At 37.7% G+C, this 19,794-nt stretch overlaps 1 protein-coding gene across 1 annotated transcript; it reads left to right on the top strand.

Moving 5' to 3' along the window:
- Nucleotides 1–5,308: 5,308 nt before the first annotated feature.
- LOC139721637 (acid-sensing ion channel 2-like) lies at nt 5,309–15,796 on the top strand. The gene is made up of 10 exons (XM_071632968.1): nt 5,309–5,691; nt 6,891–7,058; nt 7,558–7,719; nt 8,459–8,583; nt 9,571–9,755; nt 11,758–11,902; nt 12,414–12,470; nt 13,379–13,541; nt 14,198–14,292; nt 15,675–15,796. The coding sequence occupies exons 1-10, from the start codon at nt 5,309–5,311 to the stop codon at nt 15,794–15,796; spliced, it is 1,605 nt and encodes a 534-aa protein (XP_071489069.1).
- Nucleotides 15,797–19,794: the final 3,998 nt, after the last annotated feature.

Below are 19,794 nucleotides of genomic sequence, written 5' to 3'. Positions count from 1 at the left end.
GTACCAGCAGAGAAAACCGAATTTGGGCGGTTAGTTCACTGTGCATTAATTGTTTGTATAGGGATCTGAAACGAGGTAAATCAACAGTCGGAATACCTGCAATTTACATGGTGCGAGACGAAGGTGAAAGACTGTAATTATGCGTTTGCAATCCATAATGCACAAATCAATGCGAGATTCCTTGTTTACCGTTCCGTGTTATCTCAGCAAACTCACTGTCAACCAATAGCGGATCTATAATAGCGCATATGTTGAATATCAAGCTATACCTGTATACTTCCACATGAGATAATGTAGACGAATGTACTTTTCAGGGCATGATCACGTTTATAGAGAGAATGGGAAAAGGAACACTGATTATCTAGGAAGACACACGGAACAACTGACCTGAAATACCACGCTGATCTATTTCACATTCCATCGATCAATATCAGTGAACCCAGACAACAGGAGAGTATCACTTCAGTAGTGCTATATTTGGATGGTGGTGGCAGAATTGAGGTGGATAGTGGTGTAGTGGAGGCGGTGGTGGTGGTGGTGAGATGCGGTGGTGGTGTTGATACGTGGTACGGTCGGTTGTGGTTGAGTAAGAGGATGAATTTAATGGAGATGGTGGACGGGTTTTTAAGTTAAAGGATCAGAATACTGCTTTTGTACTTGGTGTTACAAAAACATTTCCCACTTTTGACGCTTTATATCAGATAAAACTCTCATTGATATGAGTAATAGCTGAATAGTGTACAATTTAGTTGGAAGTGATTTGAATATGAAAACCTATATCAGTTTCATGAAATCCATGATTGATTTCAAAGTTAAGTTCCAGATTTTGGACAAATGTTAACCCTCTGTACTAAACCTGAACTTTACACTGGAATTAATGATGTGTATGTGAGTGTGTACTTACAATGACCCTGAACAGTGGACCTGGATATCACCTGTTCAGAGCTCTGCTCCAAGGCACATGAATGCGTTATTAATTATTCATGATGGATTGCCCTGGGCACTGCTAGCCTGAATTCCTAGCAAAGGGTGAAATGCACGCATATGAACAAAGTAAGCACATGTTTCCATGTGCTTGCATACATCACATTTCAGAATGAATAAAGACTAGCTGTGATAGCGGAATTCCTTTTGAATAAATAATAGAGCATTCAAATCCTGGCCTTTGTCCAGGACCATTAATTGTTTGGGTGTCAACTACACATTCCCATACACACCAATTGACTTCTCTGCAAAGTTAAAAAGGGAAGCAGTCCTGAGATTTTCACTGTACTGATAATTAAGAAGAGTAAAAAATATAACCTTTCACCAATTTATACGCGTGGACATCAAAAATTGTCTCCGTACGCGATTTTTAAAAAATAATTCCTGCAAGCGATCATGTAAGAGCCGGCAAAAAGGTGCAACGTCATTGATGCCCTACTCTCAAGTTGACAGCCGTGCCTCAGAAAACCAATTTAAGTGTTCGAAATAATCATATCTGATTTTTTCATAAAATTTGACAATATGTGGTTTTATTATTTCAAACAAAATATTTCAAGCTTATTTATATATACAATTAATATAAAAAATAAATAGTAAACATGTATTTATAAATAACTAGGGAGCGTACGCATGACGAGCAGAACACCGCTGGAAAGAGTTGTGCATCGATGACGTATGACTCTCCGCCAAGACTTGCTCATTAGCATATTCACCATGCAGAGTCACACTTTTTCAACCAAAATGTACGAGCTTATTTGGTGATTTGAAAGTTTGTTTTTGGTGAAAGTAGTTCATTGGATGTACCAACAACAACATATTTTTTTTAAATTTCGTGAGGAGTGCGTCCCTTTAAAGTTTTGTACAGAGGGTTGAAAATAGAGCAAAATCTGAAACCTAACTGAAAAACTAATGTTTGATTTAATGAAACCGAATTATGCTGTCCTTTTAAAATTGCCTCCAACTAAATTGTACACTATTCAGCTATTGCTCACATCAATGTCAGTGTTATCGGATATATAGTTTTGGAACTATTATATCAAAAGTGGGAAATGTTTTTTGTAACACCTAGTATCTCATTGGTTTGAAAAGAAAGGGGTTATTATGAGCTTGATCATGACTTATTAGGAATATTCTATTCAGTCTGACAGGAGATCTGTTTGATGTCATTTTGAAATGGACTATAAGATGATTTAGATACACCGCTTTGTGGGTGTCGGGACCATTGAAATATATAGGTATAAGCCTATACGCCTTCAAACGACTCGATTGGGAAAAAATACTTTTCACACGCACACACACACACACACACACGCACACATACAAAGTGGTATTAATAGGCACACAAGCACATTTAATAGACGCAAAATACATACGCAGGTATTAGGTACATTAGACAATGCGACAATGTCATTTCCTTTCAGTGCCCCCTCTTTATCATTTTTCTTTTCAAAAATAAAAAATAAAAAGCATAAATGGGGGATGCGGCCCCCCCCCCCTTTAATTTTGGAAAGGCTCCTCCCCCTACGGAATTCCTGGATCCGCCCCTGAAGGGTATCTTCTGGAGGTCATATAAAAATGACATTTAGTGAAGATTTGTGTGTGTGTGTGTGTGTGCGTGCGTGTGTGTGTGTGTGTGTGTGTGTGTGTGTGTGTGTGAGCAAGCGAAAGAGACACTTGTGATGACATGACGTTGCCGTCATTGTCTCAATTTACTCACATAATTAGGTGAATCTGACTGACATCTCCGATCGGGGGAATAGTAAATGAAGCTGTAAAATTCGGCAGCTTTTTCCTCTATATATCATTTGATAAAACATTAATTCGCTGTTCACTTTGTTTAGAATGCGCTATATCTTTAAGAGTCAACTTAAACACTTTATAAAGATCTTATTCAAGGTACACTGTACAATGATGGATATCTACAGAGAGACTGTGATATAGTTTACGAGCCAGTCTCCTGCTGTCATCGATCTGAACATGCGCAGACTGCATCATTCTTAGGGTCATTTTATATGCAGGGGTTCAGGACAATAACTCGCAGCTAACAACAGCTAGACACTAACCACAGATAATCACTGCCTTAGGCACAATGCGGTTTGGGAAAACCGCAATCACAAGGAAAAAAAATAACCCCGTTAATTAAAGTTTCTTGGACGAGTAAGTCTATCGGGCAGTAATCACCGAGAAAGTTACGATTTCAGAGAACAATCAGAGGCTATCTATAGTTTGAGGATTTCCAGATATATTAATTCGAGTTAATACGTGGTAGGTTCTGCCTGTTTAGATGAGACAAATATATTCACAGTAGTTTTGTCTTTGTGCGCCATAGTATTTAACACCAAATGTCAATCGATTCGTCAATACGTTCTAATGACATTCCCGGGGGTCGAGGGGGTAGGTGAACTTATTGAAAAGCCGTTGTCAGACAATAATATCCGATGTCGATTGGTCCCCTGCTCTCTTTACACCTCCTCCCCAATCTCCCTTTTTACCCCTTTACACTTTCCTTGAGGGGTAAAAGTGCTTGCGGCAGATACACTCTCCCAAACATATCGAGCGTGTACAGAGTATCTACGGGAAACAGGCCATAGTATGTAAATCGTGAGATCCCGTTTCTGGCACCTTTGTTCGCTTTCTTTTGCTGGAATTTGACGGCAAACTACACATGTGACGTCATACCGACTTGGAACGAGCTGCTATTTGCTGAAGACTACAGTGTAATCACGTTGAGGGAGTATCTCATTTCTAGCAGTCAGCAAATGTACCGTTTTTTCAGTTTCAAGGTCGTAAACTACGTGGAAAGTCTACTCCTTATAAATGCGTGGTAAGTCTATCCTTATATTTCTGGGTTTTTTTCTCTTTCTTTCTTTCCCGGAGCTAAGCCATTATCATTATTTGTCTCACCTGTAAAGGGAAGAAGAAAAATCCATAACAATGTCTTTTCTCAGCCAGCGTCAAAGAACTTTACATGTCAAACTTTGCCATTGATACTAATTTGTTACCGTCCGAGGATTTCTTGTGAGGTATACAACTTTTACCCGAAGAGTAATGCTGTATACAATGTTGCTATCTGTTTGTTAAAGGATTTTGTTCCTGTGTAACTCAGCCTAAAGCTACATTGATATTTCATCAGCCAATATCTACATCCAAAGATTTTACGCCAGGGTGGGGCCTACAGTGACATTTTCATGATCACGGTTTCATGAGCAAGTGGCACAATGGCATGCTAATGTCCAGGAGGTGTATGAGGGGAGGGTAGTATAAGCGCCGCGCCTATAGGCCTACCTTCTTTGATAAAAGCTCTTCAAAGGGTCGATTGCCTTCAACTTGTAATAAGCATTGCAGTGAAGATAACCCATCCTTGGTTAACGCATGAGATGCATAACGTAAATCTGAAGGATATAATCTTTAGATCTAATCTAAAGGAGGGAATTCATTTAGATCTATTCTAAAGGATCTAATCTTTAAATGTAGTTAAAAGAAGGGAATTCATTCAAACTCGCTTAGGTATTCATGAATGCCATTACTCATTTATTTACTCATTCATTCACTCGCTCATTCATCCATTCATTAATTCGTTTACTAATGCATTCATTCATTTATTAACATCTTCGTTCATTGAATGCAGATGCTCATTTCACCCATTATAGCTTTAGCTTTATCAAAATGTATAAATGATTTTCCTTTTCTGTTAATTTTATTTTGTATTTACGCGTTGTAATAATTGCAATTGATATTTTAGTCCGAGGTGTCGTGGAGGTAACTTTATTTTAGCTATTTATCAATACTTGCCACCGCTGGTCCATAACTTGTCTGTTTTTTTTTTTCTAAAGGAATGATGTACTATTCATAAGAATATGTTAATCATTTACCTCATTCATTAATCATTTCAGGAATGATCATACCCACTCTTCCGTTGATTCATAAAATCTTCCCATTTTAACTATTTCTTCCCTCTATCTATTTCTTCAAATATGTGCATGTTGTACCTTTGTATACCACTGCAAGTAAGTTAATAAAAATCTAGATGTATTTGAGACAAGAACGCACATATTCCTATCATTTTCGACAAGGTTGCCATAGATCTTTGAACATAATTCATTTTGATGCAAAGTATTTGTGAGCTCACATTCGATGGAACCAATATTTACTAAATCAATTGAATGTGAATCTATGATGTTTGCTTCCAGTATATAGGTACACTATTTACTAGAGAAAGCTTATGATTCCCTGAAAACATTTAGACAGATTCTAAGTCATGGAATTATTTGTTCCATTTTAACACTTCCTTTACACAGACTGACTCCCACCCTAGAATACGATCATGCCTACCCACAAAGTGAGCGTCAAGCCCGCAGAGAACGAGGCGGACGGGGCGCCTAAACCCGGCGCCAAGAAACCGCCATTGGTGACGAGAAAAAGCAAAGTTTTCGCCGTCTCCGACCCCGCGCCGAGCATAACGCGGGACAACGCTCCTAAAACTGGTAAATCAAAGCTTACTGACGACATCATCGCCCAGATCAACGCCCAGGTCAATGACATCAGCTATAAGACGAAACCCCAAGACAGTGTTTCCATACCAATGCCACCGCCGGTGTACAAAGACCGCGTGTCATGGATGGCCATCTTCTACAAGTCCATACCCGACTCCATCGGCGTGGCTGGAGTGAAGTACGCACTCAACGTCGGAGAAAATAGGATGAGAAGGTACCTATAGCAACTTTATGATTATGTTTATTATCAACGCATAATACAAACGGGGTGTAAACATCTTACCTCCACATAATCACACAACAAGCATTCGTTGGCAGTTATTTAAGTACCTTCCAACCTCACCAATAGGCCTATAATGAGACTTGCCGGAGGAAAGATAACAATGACGACAACGACGATGATAGCGACGATGATCATCATCACATTCAAAGCTTCTCATTGTTCAAGGAGGTTTAACGGTGCGTCACGTTCTACCGCCCTGGAAGCCTTCAAAAATCTTATCTCATTGTTAATGAATGCAATTTAGGCGTTAAACTGCTATTACTGTTTTCAGACCTCCATGATTCCCAAAGTTTAGTTTTACTATATTTGCCAATTGCAAAATGTGGTAATACCTTGGAAATTGGGTCAAGGGTCGTCTTTTATTTACTTCAAAACAATTAGAAGTTGTAAAATTATTTGCTTTATCTTCGGATTAAAAAAAAAATGTTGTGATCCATGATCATTCTGGAAGCATGAAAGCAAAGTGTATACAGTCCACGATTGCACTTACCAGTATGTACCATCCAACCAAGTCCAAAATGGTAAGTTCCCATAATCTTAAAAGTCTTAAAGGGATTGTATAGTTGTGGTTGAGAACTATTCAGGTTTTTAACATTTTGGTGAGATAATGAGAAACCTCTTATGAAATGGGAAAGAGCATGCAATTCCATGAGGAATTCAACGTTTATTTGATGAAAATTAGTTTTGAAATTGCTGAGATATCCAAAACAGAACGATTCTAATAAAGTGTGGGACCCACATTTTATTACGATCGCTTTGTTTTACTTTGTTTTTGGATGTTTCAGTCATTTCAAACCTGATTTTCATCAAATAAACTTTGAATTCCTCATAAAATAGTATGTTCTGTTACTATTTCATAAGTGTTTTCTTGGTTTCTAGCAAAAAAGTTAAAAGCCATATTCTCATCTCCACCAATACTGTAATATCCCTTTAACTTTTGAACGGACAGTCCGACTTTGTTTCAATTTAACACAAACTTATTGTTTCACTAGTCTTTCTGTAGTTACTGAATAAACATGCTGTAAGCTTGGGGAAAGTATTCCATTTAACTGCGCTCTTTGGTTCCTAGCCTCTTTTGTGGTCTTCTTCCCCCATGACCTTTTTCCATCTTCCTTCCTCCTGCTTTTAAGGTTATTTTGGATTTTACTGATCTTATCGGGTGTTGGTCTGACCAGCTACCAAATCGTCGATCGCATCAAGTACTACGCCTCGTATCCAAAAAGTGTCGACGTCGCCTTCAACTACACCAAGGAGGTTCCGTTTCCCGCCGTTGCTATCTGTAACTACAACCAGTACAAGTAAATATCTCGTCCTCGTTTTCATCATCATCATCTTCTTCTTCTTCTCCTCCTTCTTAATTCTCGATCCTTCTTCTTCTACTACTATCTCTTCTTCTCCTATTTCCTCTTCATCGTCATCAACGCCTTTTTGTTTTTCTTCTTCGTCCTTCCTCTTAATTGTTCTGCCTGTTCGTTGTCTTTTCTGTAATGTGTCGAATTCCTACATTAATTCAACTTTCTGTTTCGGACTGATCATACAACATGTCAAATACAGTTTTGTCCCATTACCATAGATTTGTATTTCAATCTTAACCTTCATTATGATATTTGTGTAATGTTACATCGTCTGATAACTATAATAATCATCATATCGATGAGGAAGTTGTTCATTCTCTGTGATGATCACAGGGCGGCACTTCTAAAGTATTGTCAAAAGAGAGATGATATTTCTCGTCGAATCCCCGTCTCTCCTCCCACATGAGTTTGATGTAATTTTCTCTAATTTTCATTTTCGCAGATACGATCGCATAGCTGGCACCCCCTACGGCGACCTGGTCTCGCATTTTTCGTTTGACCCCTCATCAATAAACTACACACTATACGAACCGTCTTTGACCGGTGTGAACATGACGGAACTCCTTTTCGATCTTAGCTCCGATATAGAGGATACCTTTTACCAGTGAGTACCTGTAGGGCTCGCATATACCAAATAACACTGTGTAAACCACTACGGCAAATTGATATACACCCATTACCGCAGAGAGATATAGTGTATTATCGGAGTTAATTATTGATCGATTACATTTGATGAAGTTAGACTTCACATGATTTATTATTTATGCTATACAATAAAATAAAACACGATTAAATAAAAAAATCAGGTCTTTCTCCTTGCCTCAATAACAAAGTTTATAGATACGTCGGGTATTGCAAAATATGATATGTTACTGGCATTATGACAAATTGTTATGGTTATGATAATGACTATGTTATGGTTATGGTTATGGTTATGGTTAAGGTTAAGGTTATGTCATGGCCGTGATCATGGTTATGGTAATGGTGGTTATGTTTATGGTTATGATTACGGTTATGGTTATGGTTATGGTTATGGCCATGGTGATGGTTATGGTAATGGTGGTTATGTTTATGGTTATGATTACGGTTATGGTTATGGTTATGGTTATGGTTATGGTTATGGTTATGGTTATGGTTATGGTTATGCTTATGCTTATGCTTATAGTTATGGTCATGATTATGGTGATGGTTACTGGTTATAATGCTCATGATTATGACAATGATATTAGTAGTAGTAGAGTACCTTGATAATAGTAGGAACCCTAATAGCACAAGTAATTAGTACTGGTAAATATCGTGGAATCATCATTATTAGAGCATTATTGTTATCATTTCCCTCGCAGGATAACTTTTGGAACAACCATTTTGTCGCCCGCAAACTTCACAAAGAAGTTGACAAACTTTGGGGTCTGCTTCGCGTTCAACACAGGCGAAGATGGGTCACCGCCTATCACGGTGAAAGCCCCAGGTGGGTAAAGCTTAAGGAAGAAAGGAGTGCATGGGTTTGAGAGAGGGGGGGGGGGGGGGGGGATTTCACCCCCTCTGTCCTCTCCCCGATGCACTTCCCTTTCTTCACCTCTTACATTCTTCTAGTTCAATTTTTTGTAGGTCATCATCCTGTTATCATGGTTATTCCTCTTGTGATTGTTTATTTCACTGTTTTTCACGATGGTTTTTCAATTTCTTCCTTTCCAGATTTTTTCTTCTTCTTCACCTTCACACTCAACATCCAAAGTATAGGTCCTACTTCCCACTCTCTAACTAAATTGAATTGGATTGAATTGAATTGAATTGAATTGAATTGAGTTAGCTAAATTGAATTTATTTTTCATGTTTTGCAAGACGCTATGCAATACATACTGCTGGACAAAAAAAAAATATTGATTAAAGTCGTCGAAATACAATTCAAAACAATTGTCATATAGAAACTAATGACGAAGGTAGATGTAAAGATAATATGAGCAGGCAAACAACACGGAGGCTATATCTGTGACGGAACCAAAGCTTTTAAGTCCACAACGAATAAACATGTGGATAATAATATAAGTAATATGGCAGAACCAACTACAATGAGCGATGCTTGTAGGCCTGTATAGATATACTATTCGATTCCTTCGGTTCAGTTCGCTTTTCAATTATATAAAGGCCATATACTCGCCAAGTAGACAAATATAACAAGCAGCATATATATATATATAATCATATATATATATATATTAATATAGAATAGATATAGAACAGATATAGATATATATAATATAATTTTCCCCACTAATTCACAAGGGCAATGCACGAAATGTCATATAATGAAAATCTACTAGTATTTCTCTGAGACACAAGAAAAAAAAATCATTAGAAATGCTCGAGGGGTTAGTGTAAGTACATTTTGCTTATGTTTTGAAATTCGCCTTTCGAAATTTTGACATTCGAAGTCACTTTCATTTTTTTTTTTCAGGACAGACATTTGGGTTGTCCATCATCATGAACACGGAGCAAAGTGATTACTTCTTCGAGGAGTTTAACCGATACGCTGCTGGCTTTCACATCATACTCTACGATCGCGGGTCGATTCCCGACGCCGACATCGGTTTCGCAATTCGACCCGGGACGCGATCACAGGTCGCTCTCGATGTCGTCGAGGTACTCGTCTGAAGTAAAATATTTTCGATCCTCAACGACAAGAGCTAGTGGTAGCACCATGTTGTTTAATCCTCTGCGTGCAACACCAATGCTCTGTCCATGCATAGGTATAATGCGTGTGGAATTTACATGAAGACACACTGTTACGGAAAGGGTTTATGACTTTATGAGCAAAATGTGCGTGACAACACAACTGCCTGGAAAAAAAAAGAAATTAACCGTAGTTATAAAGCCGCATTGTCATCTTTCAATGAACAAAAGTTCAAGAACATCAAACAACTGGTATAGAAGTATATAGATAAAACATCTGCCGCAGATTGTAATCGAGCCGAAAGTTTTGTACTTGACCTCATTTTTTCGTAATTCAGAGGCCCTCATTAGTGCTTTGATATTGTTTCGCGATATGATTTGTGAAAAACATTGTCAGTAAAAACATGCCATGTTATTTGTTTTTGCTTTATCCTGTTGGGTTTTCTTTTTGTCGATTTTTTAGGGGGTGGGATAATAGGACGGGATTACATGCCGATTAGGAGTTCATCATGTTTCTATTCTATAGTATCTACAGACTGTGACAATGACTTATTAGGTTGGGAACATTATTCAAAGTGAAGTTGGAATAATCTGAGTGTCACTCTCTTTAGTGTGTCTATTTAACAATTTTCTTTCTTTGTTTCTCATGTCACACAACAAAATCTCACACCAAATTACTGTCGCATCTCTTCACAAGATGTCGCACACAGAGAAACATACGAAACTGATGAAAGATGAAGACATTCCATTTTCTTTTTTTTTTTTCTTAATCAAACCACCAACGTTCTACCTCTATATCGACCATTTCTATGTTGCGGTACTGCGTCTCGATTCTACTGTCCATATTGTTTTTGTTTTGTTTTTTTTTTTGTTTCTCATGTCACACAACAAAATCTCACCAAATTACTGTTGCATCTCCCCACATGATGTGGCACTAAGGGAAACATACGGAACTGATGAAAGATGAAGACATTCAATAATATTTTCTTTTTTTTCACTTTAACCCAACCACCAACGTTCTACCTCTATATCGACCATTTCTACAGTACGGTCCCAAAAAAAATTACAACGGGACCCCCCGCAATAATATCTTTAAAAATAGTGAATCAGTCTAAATACAAATTCAGGGTATGAAACTATAACTCATTGCCTACATCTTACAGAAAACCCCATTCGATTTGCTTCAGTGGTCAAAGAGAAATGAGGAATTTTGTAGAGGATGTCGGGAATCTCTTTTGTCCAAGTTCTGTCTATTATTCACGCGCAAGAGCATTGAATTGCTAAAATTGGAAAAATTAGACTCATGACATGCTTGACAACAATCTTTATTTCTCTGTGACCGCTAAACCAAATTGAATGAGGTTTTCTGCAAAATAGAGCTAAGATGTTATGTTTTAAGGCCCCGAAGTAGCACTTAGACAGGTCGATCACTTTGGATGTTATCAATTCGAAAATTTGATTGCAATTTTTGAGGGACATACTGCAGTATGTCCGACAAAAATTACAATCAGATTTTCGCATTGATAACATCCAATATAATTTTTTTTTCAATGCTACTTCAGGGTCTTAAAATATAATATCTTAGCTCTATTTTGTAGAAATCCCCATTCGATTTGGTTAAGCGGTCACAGAGAAATGGGGATTGTAGTAAAGCATGTCATGAGTCTAATTCTTCCAAGTTTAGCACTTCGATGATTTTGTGTGTGAACAATAGACAGAACTTGGACAAAAGAGATTCCCGACATCCTCTACAAAATTCCTCATATCTCTTTGACCACTGAAGCAAATCGAATGGGGTTTTCTGTTAGACGTGGGCAATGAGTTATAGTTTCACACCCTGAATTTATATTTAGATTGATGCAATATTTTTAAAGATATCATTGCGTAGGGCCCCGTTGTAATTTTTTTGGGGGGACATACGGTATGTTGCCGTACAGCGTCTCAATTTCACTGTCCATTGTGTTTTGCGAAGGTGAGTAACTTGCCCGCCCCCCACGGCGAGTGTCAGGACAAGGAGCTTGATTTCTACGACCGCTACGGCTTGCAGGAGTGCCAGCTGGAATGTATGACGAAATACATCGTATCGCAGTGCGACTGCAGGGCAGCTTTCATGCCAGGTAGATTAACCATAATGACGGGAAATTAAGATTTAAATAATATCGATTACTACGTAGTAATATTGTTTGCTTAATTTGATTTCATCAATTATGTGATGCTCATTTGTGTTGATTTTGGTATAATTATGTAGTTTAATTTTTAATGAATTCGTATTTATGGAATCAATAAAAGACTATGGACAAATAGAATAATGGTGATTATGATAGTTGTAATCATCATTATGAATCTGACAATAACAATACTTATATAATAGACTATGATATTGACACTATATACTAGTTATGAAAATGATAATAGCAATTATTGTTATAATGACATAATATTGATTAACGTTATTATTATTATTATTATTATTATTATCATTATCACCATTATCATCATCATAATTATTATTGTTATTATTACATGTTTACCAATCATATTACATCAGTATGTATCCCTAACATCGGTCATTGCTCAAATTGATTTTATTATATACATTTTTCTCTTCTTCTTCTTTTTTTTTTGCAGGCAACGCATCAGTATGTGATCCAATAGAGTACTTTAGATGCGGTGCTCCTGCCTACGGTAAGTTCAAAGCTCTCGGAAGTGGCTATAGTTTGCAGAAGATGGAACTAATCAGGTTCTTTTTATATAATAATAATAATAATAATAATAATTATAAGGTCTTATTTACCCAGGATAGCCTCTTCAGTGTTGCCACTGCTCTACCAGAGGGCCCTGCTATTATTATTACCCTAGCGTTGCCAGGTACCCATTTATACACCTGGGTCGAGAGGGACATTGTGGGTAAAAACATCTTGTCCAAGGATGTAAGCACTGGGCGGGATTCGAACTCACGGTCCTCCGTTTGGGAGTCGGGAGTCTTATCCACTATGCCACAGCGCCCCCATATGAAATAAAAAAAAAACAGCAAGTGACATTGACAGAGACAATAAAAAAAATCAGTGCGTCAGAGCGATGATCATCTAATGCAGCTTAAATTCAAAGCAAAAATGATTATGGGTCAAGATGTAATATGATGGTTAATTTTGGTAAATGATTTACTAGTAACAGGTTGCTGATGAAGGATATACTTACTAATAAATCGACTGATTGAATTATTTTTCTATAAATGAAATGTATATACATATAAATAGATATATATATATATAGTAGATAGATAGATAGATGTAGATAGACAGATAAAGAATATAGATATATAGATACAGATATGAAAAAATACGTATGTTATATATTCAACTTGCTCAGAGTAGGGAGGTGAGACGAGTCATCTCCCTGGTCAGAGGAATGACTCTTCTGTTCGTTGCATGTGACTGTCTGTGAATACACACACATAAGTGTGGTTTCATGCTTCTCTGCACAGCTGTGTCATCATCCAAACAACGAAAATGCTATTTACCAATCCCATATACCATAAGTCTTAAATCTACCTGATCACCATTAATTGATATTGTAATTCCTCCAACTTGCAGCGGGATATCTGGAGTCCCTAGGAGACTGCGACTGTCCGGTACCCTGCTTCAGTCGCTCCTATGTAGCCACCACCTCGTTCACTTCCTTCCCCTCCCTCTTCTGGGCGAACACGCTCACATACACGCTCTTCGCTGGCCAGAATCTCACCTCATCTTACTTCACGTGAGCTTTTAAAATAATATGTCCTCCTATCCTACATTGATTGTCTTGCTTTTCCTCAGATGAACGAGAGAAAACGTAAATACATGATATATAGATAACAGTATAATTTGTATCTACTATACTTTTTGTAATTTATTGTAATGTTTTATAGCATTTGTAGTACATGTATGTTGTGACAATAATGTTATCAAAATGGTTATTGGAGGGACATCATCTATGAATCTCGGAAATGCTACCAGACTTTTAAGTCAAAGACAAATTATTGTAATAGCGCATAGAGACTTTATCGTACCACGCGCTATATAAGGAAAATTTGTTATTGCTATTGTCGTAATTACAAGCTCATTTGCCACATCGTATAATTGTTCAACAACTTCAGCTGCGCATGCGCTTATAACCAGTCTTCTTGGTTTAAAGATGATGTCAGTGTAGTGGAGAAATTCGCCAACTTTGGAACGCATGCCATACAATAATTTGAAGTGTGATAGCGAAGAATATATCAAGAATCTGATTTACTACACATTCGAATGCGAGATGCCTTTAACAAAATTTGACGATCTTTGCAAATGCAAGATATTTACGTCTGCGTACATCCCTCGACATTGTTTTATTTATTTGTTTGTTTGATTTTTTTTCCTGCTTTGGTTTGTTTACAGCGACAACATGATTTATCTTATCATCTACTTCAAGGCGCCTCTGAGCATTGAACAAATTTCACAGCAAAAGGCTTACACGTTCTTCAGTTTACTATGTAAGTTTGCTCGATGAATATTTCTATTACATCTATGACATCATCCTGGTTCAATAAGGGGTCATCCCACGAGCCCGACACCCACGAGTCATCGCATGCGGTCCACAAGTTCGACACTGGAAAAAAGGTCCTGTGTGATGAGTCGCGTGCAGTCCACTATTCATATCCAAACAGCCCATTGGTTCGACATTAGGAAAATAAGGTTGATGAGTCCGACACAAGGCATGCTAGGCAAACAAGGTCCACGAGTCCAACACTATGGCCCGAATTCACGAAGGTGGTACAAATGAAACCATGGTTTAAACCATGGACAAAAACCATGGAGCGCCAAGTGTTGCGCGGAATATTTCGTTACGAAATTGGTCATTTCGTCGACAAAATGACCGTTTCGTCAACGAAATTATCATTTCGTGGACGAAATGTTCATTTAGTTACAAAATGTTGTCATTTCGTTACAAAATAATCATTTCATCGACGAAATGACTGATTTCGTAACGAAATATTCCATGCGACACTTGGCGCTCCATGGTTTTTGTCCATGGTTACATTTGTACCATCTTCGTGAATTCGGGCCTATAGGTCCAAACGACATTACATCACGGGGATCAGTGTGGGCCTTGTTTACCTATAGTGTCGAACTCATGTATGGAATGTATGACTCGTGGGCGGTATAACTCGTGGGCTGTTGACTCTTGGGATGTAAGACTAGTGGGCGGTATGATTCATGGGTGTTGAACTCGTGACGCGCATTCGTTAGATAATGATCCCGAAAAGCTTTAATGCTCACAGGCAAGGAAAAACCTGTACATAGAAGCCTGCACTTATAAACATGACAACCTTTATTCATTAAAGCCAAGTTTGCTAATGCCCTCTGGACCGATATTTTTTGGCATATTTTTGCACTCCTTAATACGGTATATCATCTGATTGATTTTGTGATAGCTGATGCAGGAGTGATTCTTTGCTAAAATAAGTCTTATAACTCTAGTTAGTGTAATAAATGTCTTCTGTTATGATTCTGTTATAATTGCCAATATCGTTATCGTTTGTACGATATGATTATTGCTATCATAATCATCAATATTACCTTGAACGCTATTTTTCTTAATTATAACCATAAATATGTATCTGATAAATATGATGATACAAATTCTGTTGTGATTACAGAACATGTATCATTATCAAAATCGTCTTCATCGCTGTAATTATTATCACTGCTAATCATAAATGATATGTAATTGTGCAGCATGTGACAGCAATTTGAAATAGGCACAAAGTTGTAGTTCTAGCAGAAAGGACTGTTGCCACAGTGTGTATTATCAATGTTACTTTGTAACCTTCAGAATAATATGTTATCTCCCACTTCATGCTTGTTGACCCAGGTGATATTGGCGGTTCGTTGGGTCTCTGGCTGGGTGGCAGCATTCTCACCATCTTCGAATTCTTTGATCTCTTCGGCAACTCCGTCTACGTCTATACCAAGCGAATACCTCATCTTCGATAGATCGATAGATTGATTGACACACGAGGCAAGGTGCTCGTAAGCTGGAGCTGTTCCGATTGGATGTATACTGTTTTATAAAATGGGTTCAAGAATGTAGCCAATTGGAAGCGCTGAAATGAGTCACGTGTGCCTGCATTAATTTCTCACTAACATGCACGGCCTGACGTCACAATGTTTACACTAGCAGTGCGCACTCAATCAGTTGTTTCAAGTGCGTCGCGCGCTACTATACGCGCTGTCAATCCTGTAAACAACTTCTAGTTCGGGCTGCCGGCCGGCCTTTCTTGTGTGCATAACATGTGTGGCGTACGTATACTCTTATACGTACAGATGTGCGGGATTTCCGAGTGCGACGTGCGTAAATGTTTGGGACGAACATCTTCGGACATCTTGACTCTTGAGCGAGTGCTCCATGTAGCTGACTGGTATTGACCCACAAAGGTACGTGAAAAATGCTGTTAGTTTTTGACCCATTTTATAAAACAAATGATGCACAGGATTATTTCGTGGCGTTAGTGGAGATGCAGCTCACTCTCGGGTATTTACAATGTAGTGCATGTTTCACAATTGTAAATACCCTCGAGTGCGCTACATCTCCACTAACGCACTCTATCCTGTGCATCATTTGTATAATATCGCACCATTGAAGCGGACGTGCGATCGGTCAGGACGATATCGGATGCGAATGTCACCGCGATCGGCGTTGATCGGATATGTTTTATGACGTCTGTGACGTAAGGGAGATTCCACGAGTGCCTTTTGAAGTCTTCATGAACAACGCAGCTCTTCATAAAGCTCATGAAATATACTCCCTGTATATTTCACATACACATGATATGAAGACCCTAAGATAACGAAGATGTGCCTTGAAGTATACTAGTACGCTGTACTAATCTTGACATATTATTCATAACTAAATTTCAATGCGCATTTGATGCCTACGAGAAGAAGAAGATATCAGTGTTCCTAGATTTGCCACAACACGTGTTGTTATGGAGTATTATCGTGTACACGTGTGATGCTTTCGGGTACATTAAAAGTAATTTTACCGTGATACCTAATCTTGGTAATGATTTAAAGCGTAGGCTATGGTGTTAAAATTATTTGGGCATAGGAAATTAAAAGATATTTAATACTTATACTAATCATTTGTGACAAAAAAAAGATTCATTTTTAAAGATTAGTTTTATATGGAATTCTGACAGTATTTGCAAACGTACTCCTCATATCTGAGGCGATAGATGGAGGGGGGGGGGGTGCTGTGAGTAATATTCATCTGCACAATCGAAACGTTACATTTTGATTAACTAACAGGTGTCGAGATTATATCGCATGGTGTTATATCACTGCTGGTATAAACACCTGCCGAGCATATCGAAAGTAATGGCTGTGACATTTATTATGCGGTACACTTTGTTGCCATCATCACCGTCGTCACGATAATCAACATCCGATGCTTTTCCTTCTATGGTTGGTATCTATCATCGCCCATCATCACTAAAATGTACGCTGCAGAGCTGTAGTTAACTAAAATAAATAAACTATTTTGGTGCGTATTAATGGGTATATCAAGTTTGATAAGAGAGAAAATATTAGTTCTTTTTGTATGTAATATATCTAAACTGTATCACTGTTCAACGATGGCATATCACGTTGTAATCAACATTTACCTATCATGGTAGCACTTGACAATCAAAACTGAAAAAAAAAATGAGAAGAAGAATTAAAGAACATTCCAAGTAAACATAATCGTTTTGATTTTAGTTTCTGTGATCTGTTGCTGAAATATGCCACGATTTGGAACCATACATAAACTACTTGCTTCGCTATACTTTTCCACTCCTGATACCAGTCATACTCACACACCCATATATTCTTTTTTTTCTGTCTTGAAGGAACAGATTTTCGTCCACATTAGTCTGGGAATATATTATTAATAAAATGTAAGCAGTTGAGATTTTTAAGGAATGAGTAAATGCTGTTCTTAATGATCTCATCATACTTGTGTCATCATCTATAAATCTCTTATTGATCTCTTCACATACCCTCACTTAGTGTTGTTATTGACATGTATTCAGAAAGAATATGATAAGAATAAGAATTAGATTAAAACATGAGTTTAAACCAATAGAAGGGGAGTTGTGGGGTGATAATAACTGTATTTCTTCTAGTTTCCCAGTATTCGATTTAAACATAATGAAACTTTAATATTCAATAATTTCTTTATGTTCGACTTGAATCAAATTTCTTTCATTCTAAACTCATTCGATTCCATGCTGTTGAGCTACACTTTAAAAGTTCCCACGCTGACTAGACGCCTCTCCGGTCAAAGCGGACCCTCCGGCAGCGGGGTGTCTTTTTACACCCCGTGAGTGAAACCCGCTCCCTTCGGCCTTGCAGCGGCGTACAGTCCACCACAAAAGTTGTCTTCTTACCCATTAATTCCCCATGTCTGCCTAAAGCTTGCCTGCCAGTTATTGCACGGCAACCCGAGAAGTTTTCAATATCTTTTTTTTTCGTCAAGGTTTGATTACTGTTATGATGGCGAGTATGACCATAACGGATATGCAATTACAAGGATAAGATTTATTAAAGAAAACACCAAACAAAACAGTTAAAATAATGTCAACGCCAAAGTTTGAAAAAATCGAAAACAATTTAATGGTGGGAGCGATTTTTGTGTAGGTGTTCTTAGTCACATCAAGCAAAGTTTGCATAATATGCTATAATAATGTGTTTATCGTAGTGATGTACAAAACACACGACTGTAGTCAAACACGATTAGAGCGTCGGAGAAAGTTCACAGAAAATATGGAAAATTTATTGGTGAACATGATATTGTACACTCTATGATAATGATAAGAATGACATTACAAAATCCCCTATAGGGGAGCTGTTGAATACCTATCGAATCGCCATGCACATTTTCTCGCAATGGAATGATCGAAGCGAGAACTCAGCTTGTTCGAAAATATGACAAAAGTCAACTTTTAATAATAAATCATGTTAACATCTTCTTTCATCTTGCACCAATACTCCACAGCAATACTGGTAGCTCCCGTATTGCAATGTACACTGCTTGCATAAGTGGCTTGTAAAATGTTTTGTTCGTCAACCGCGTTCAAGCAAGAGAGAGAAAAAAAGAATCTTCTAGAATAGATCTCTATTTTAGCATATTAAAAGATCACTTGAAGGAATACTCCTGTAGCTTCGAGAAGAGACACAAATGTAGTCGTTATCTTTCCACTTCTTCATAAGATATGAAACTCCTTCGACATTTTTATACGGAGCGTGAAGCCCTTATGTGAAATAGGATATATTGACGACAGTCCAAAACTATAATACGATTACATTGTGCAGCTTAAAACTACTTCTTTCTGATAAGACAGTAAATTTGATATCCTATGAACGATTATTACAAGTTCAAGGTATACGAAGTGATTGCTAAGATAAGCAACTCCGAAAATACTATGCATGTATCCTAAAAAGATAAACACCCAACATAAGGCAAGACAAGGCATAGTGGTGATCACGTTCAAAGTGCGTAGTGATTACACAAGTAATTCCAATTTAAAATAATCAGAAAATAATTTCTTTAAGACAAACAATATTCTCTATTCACACACTAAGATAAAATTATAAGACACTTGGTTGCGGGGCTAAAGATGTGCGACTTGTCAAAACAAATGATGTGTTAACATCATATTGCCTGCCGTATGAGTGGAATGACGATTCGTTATTGTGTACAATGATGTATCACTACACTAGTATTGACAATGATCGTGTGGGTCAGGATAAGTGATTCTCAGACATATACACAAAACATACAGTCACACAAGCACGCACAAAAGTTATATACACTCACACACACGCTCACACACACATACGCACACACACCCACCAACACACACACACACACACACACACACACACACACATTCTGTCATGGCCTTACCCACATAAATTTCTTCCGTCTTATCTTTTGTCCTCGGGACGTC

The sequence above is a fragment of the Diadema antillarum genome, unplaced genomic scaffold (genome assembly GCF_040938485.1).
Source record: "Diadema antillarum isolate AM-2024a unplaced genomic scaffold, OU_Dant_1.0 scf00000146, whole genome shotgun sequence".
In the NCBI taxonomy this organism is placed as follows: Eukaryota; Metazoa; Echinodermata; class Echinoidea; order Diadematoida; family Diadematidae; genus Diadema; species Diadema antillarum.
Note: the sequence above shows the minus strand (reverse complement) of the source record. Positions and strands in the feature narration are given on the sequence as shown.

Coding starts and splice junctions, on each gene's coding strand:
- LOC139721637 (XM_071632968.1), top strand. CDS start 5,309: ATGCCTACCCACAAAGTGAGCGTCAAGCCCGCAGAGAACGAGGCGGAC. Junction 5,692..6,890: donor GGAGAAAATAGGATGAGAAG/GTACCTATAGCA, acceptor CCTGCTTTTAAG/GTTATTTTGGATTTTACTGA. Junction 12,471..13,378: donor ATGCGGTGCTCCTGCCTACG/GTAAGTTCAAAG, acceptor TCCAACTTGCAG/CGGGATATCTGGAGTCCCTA.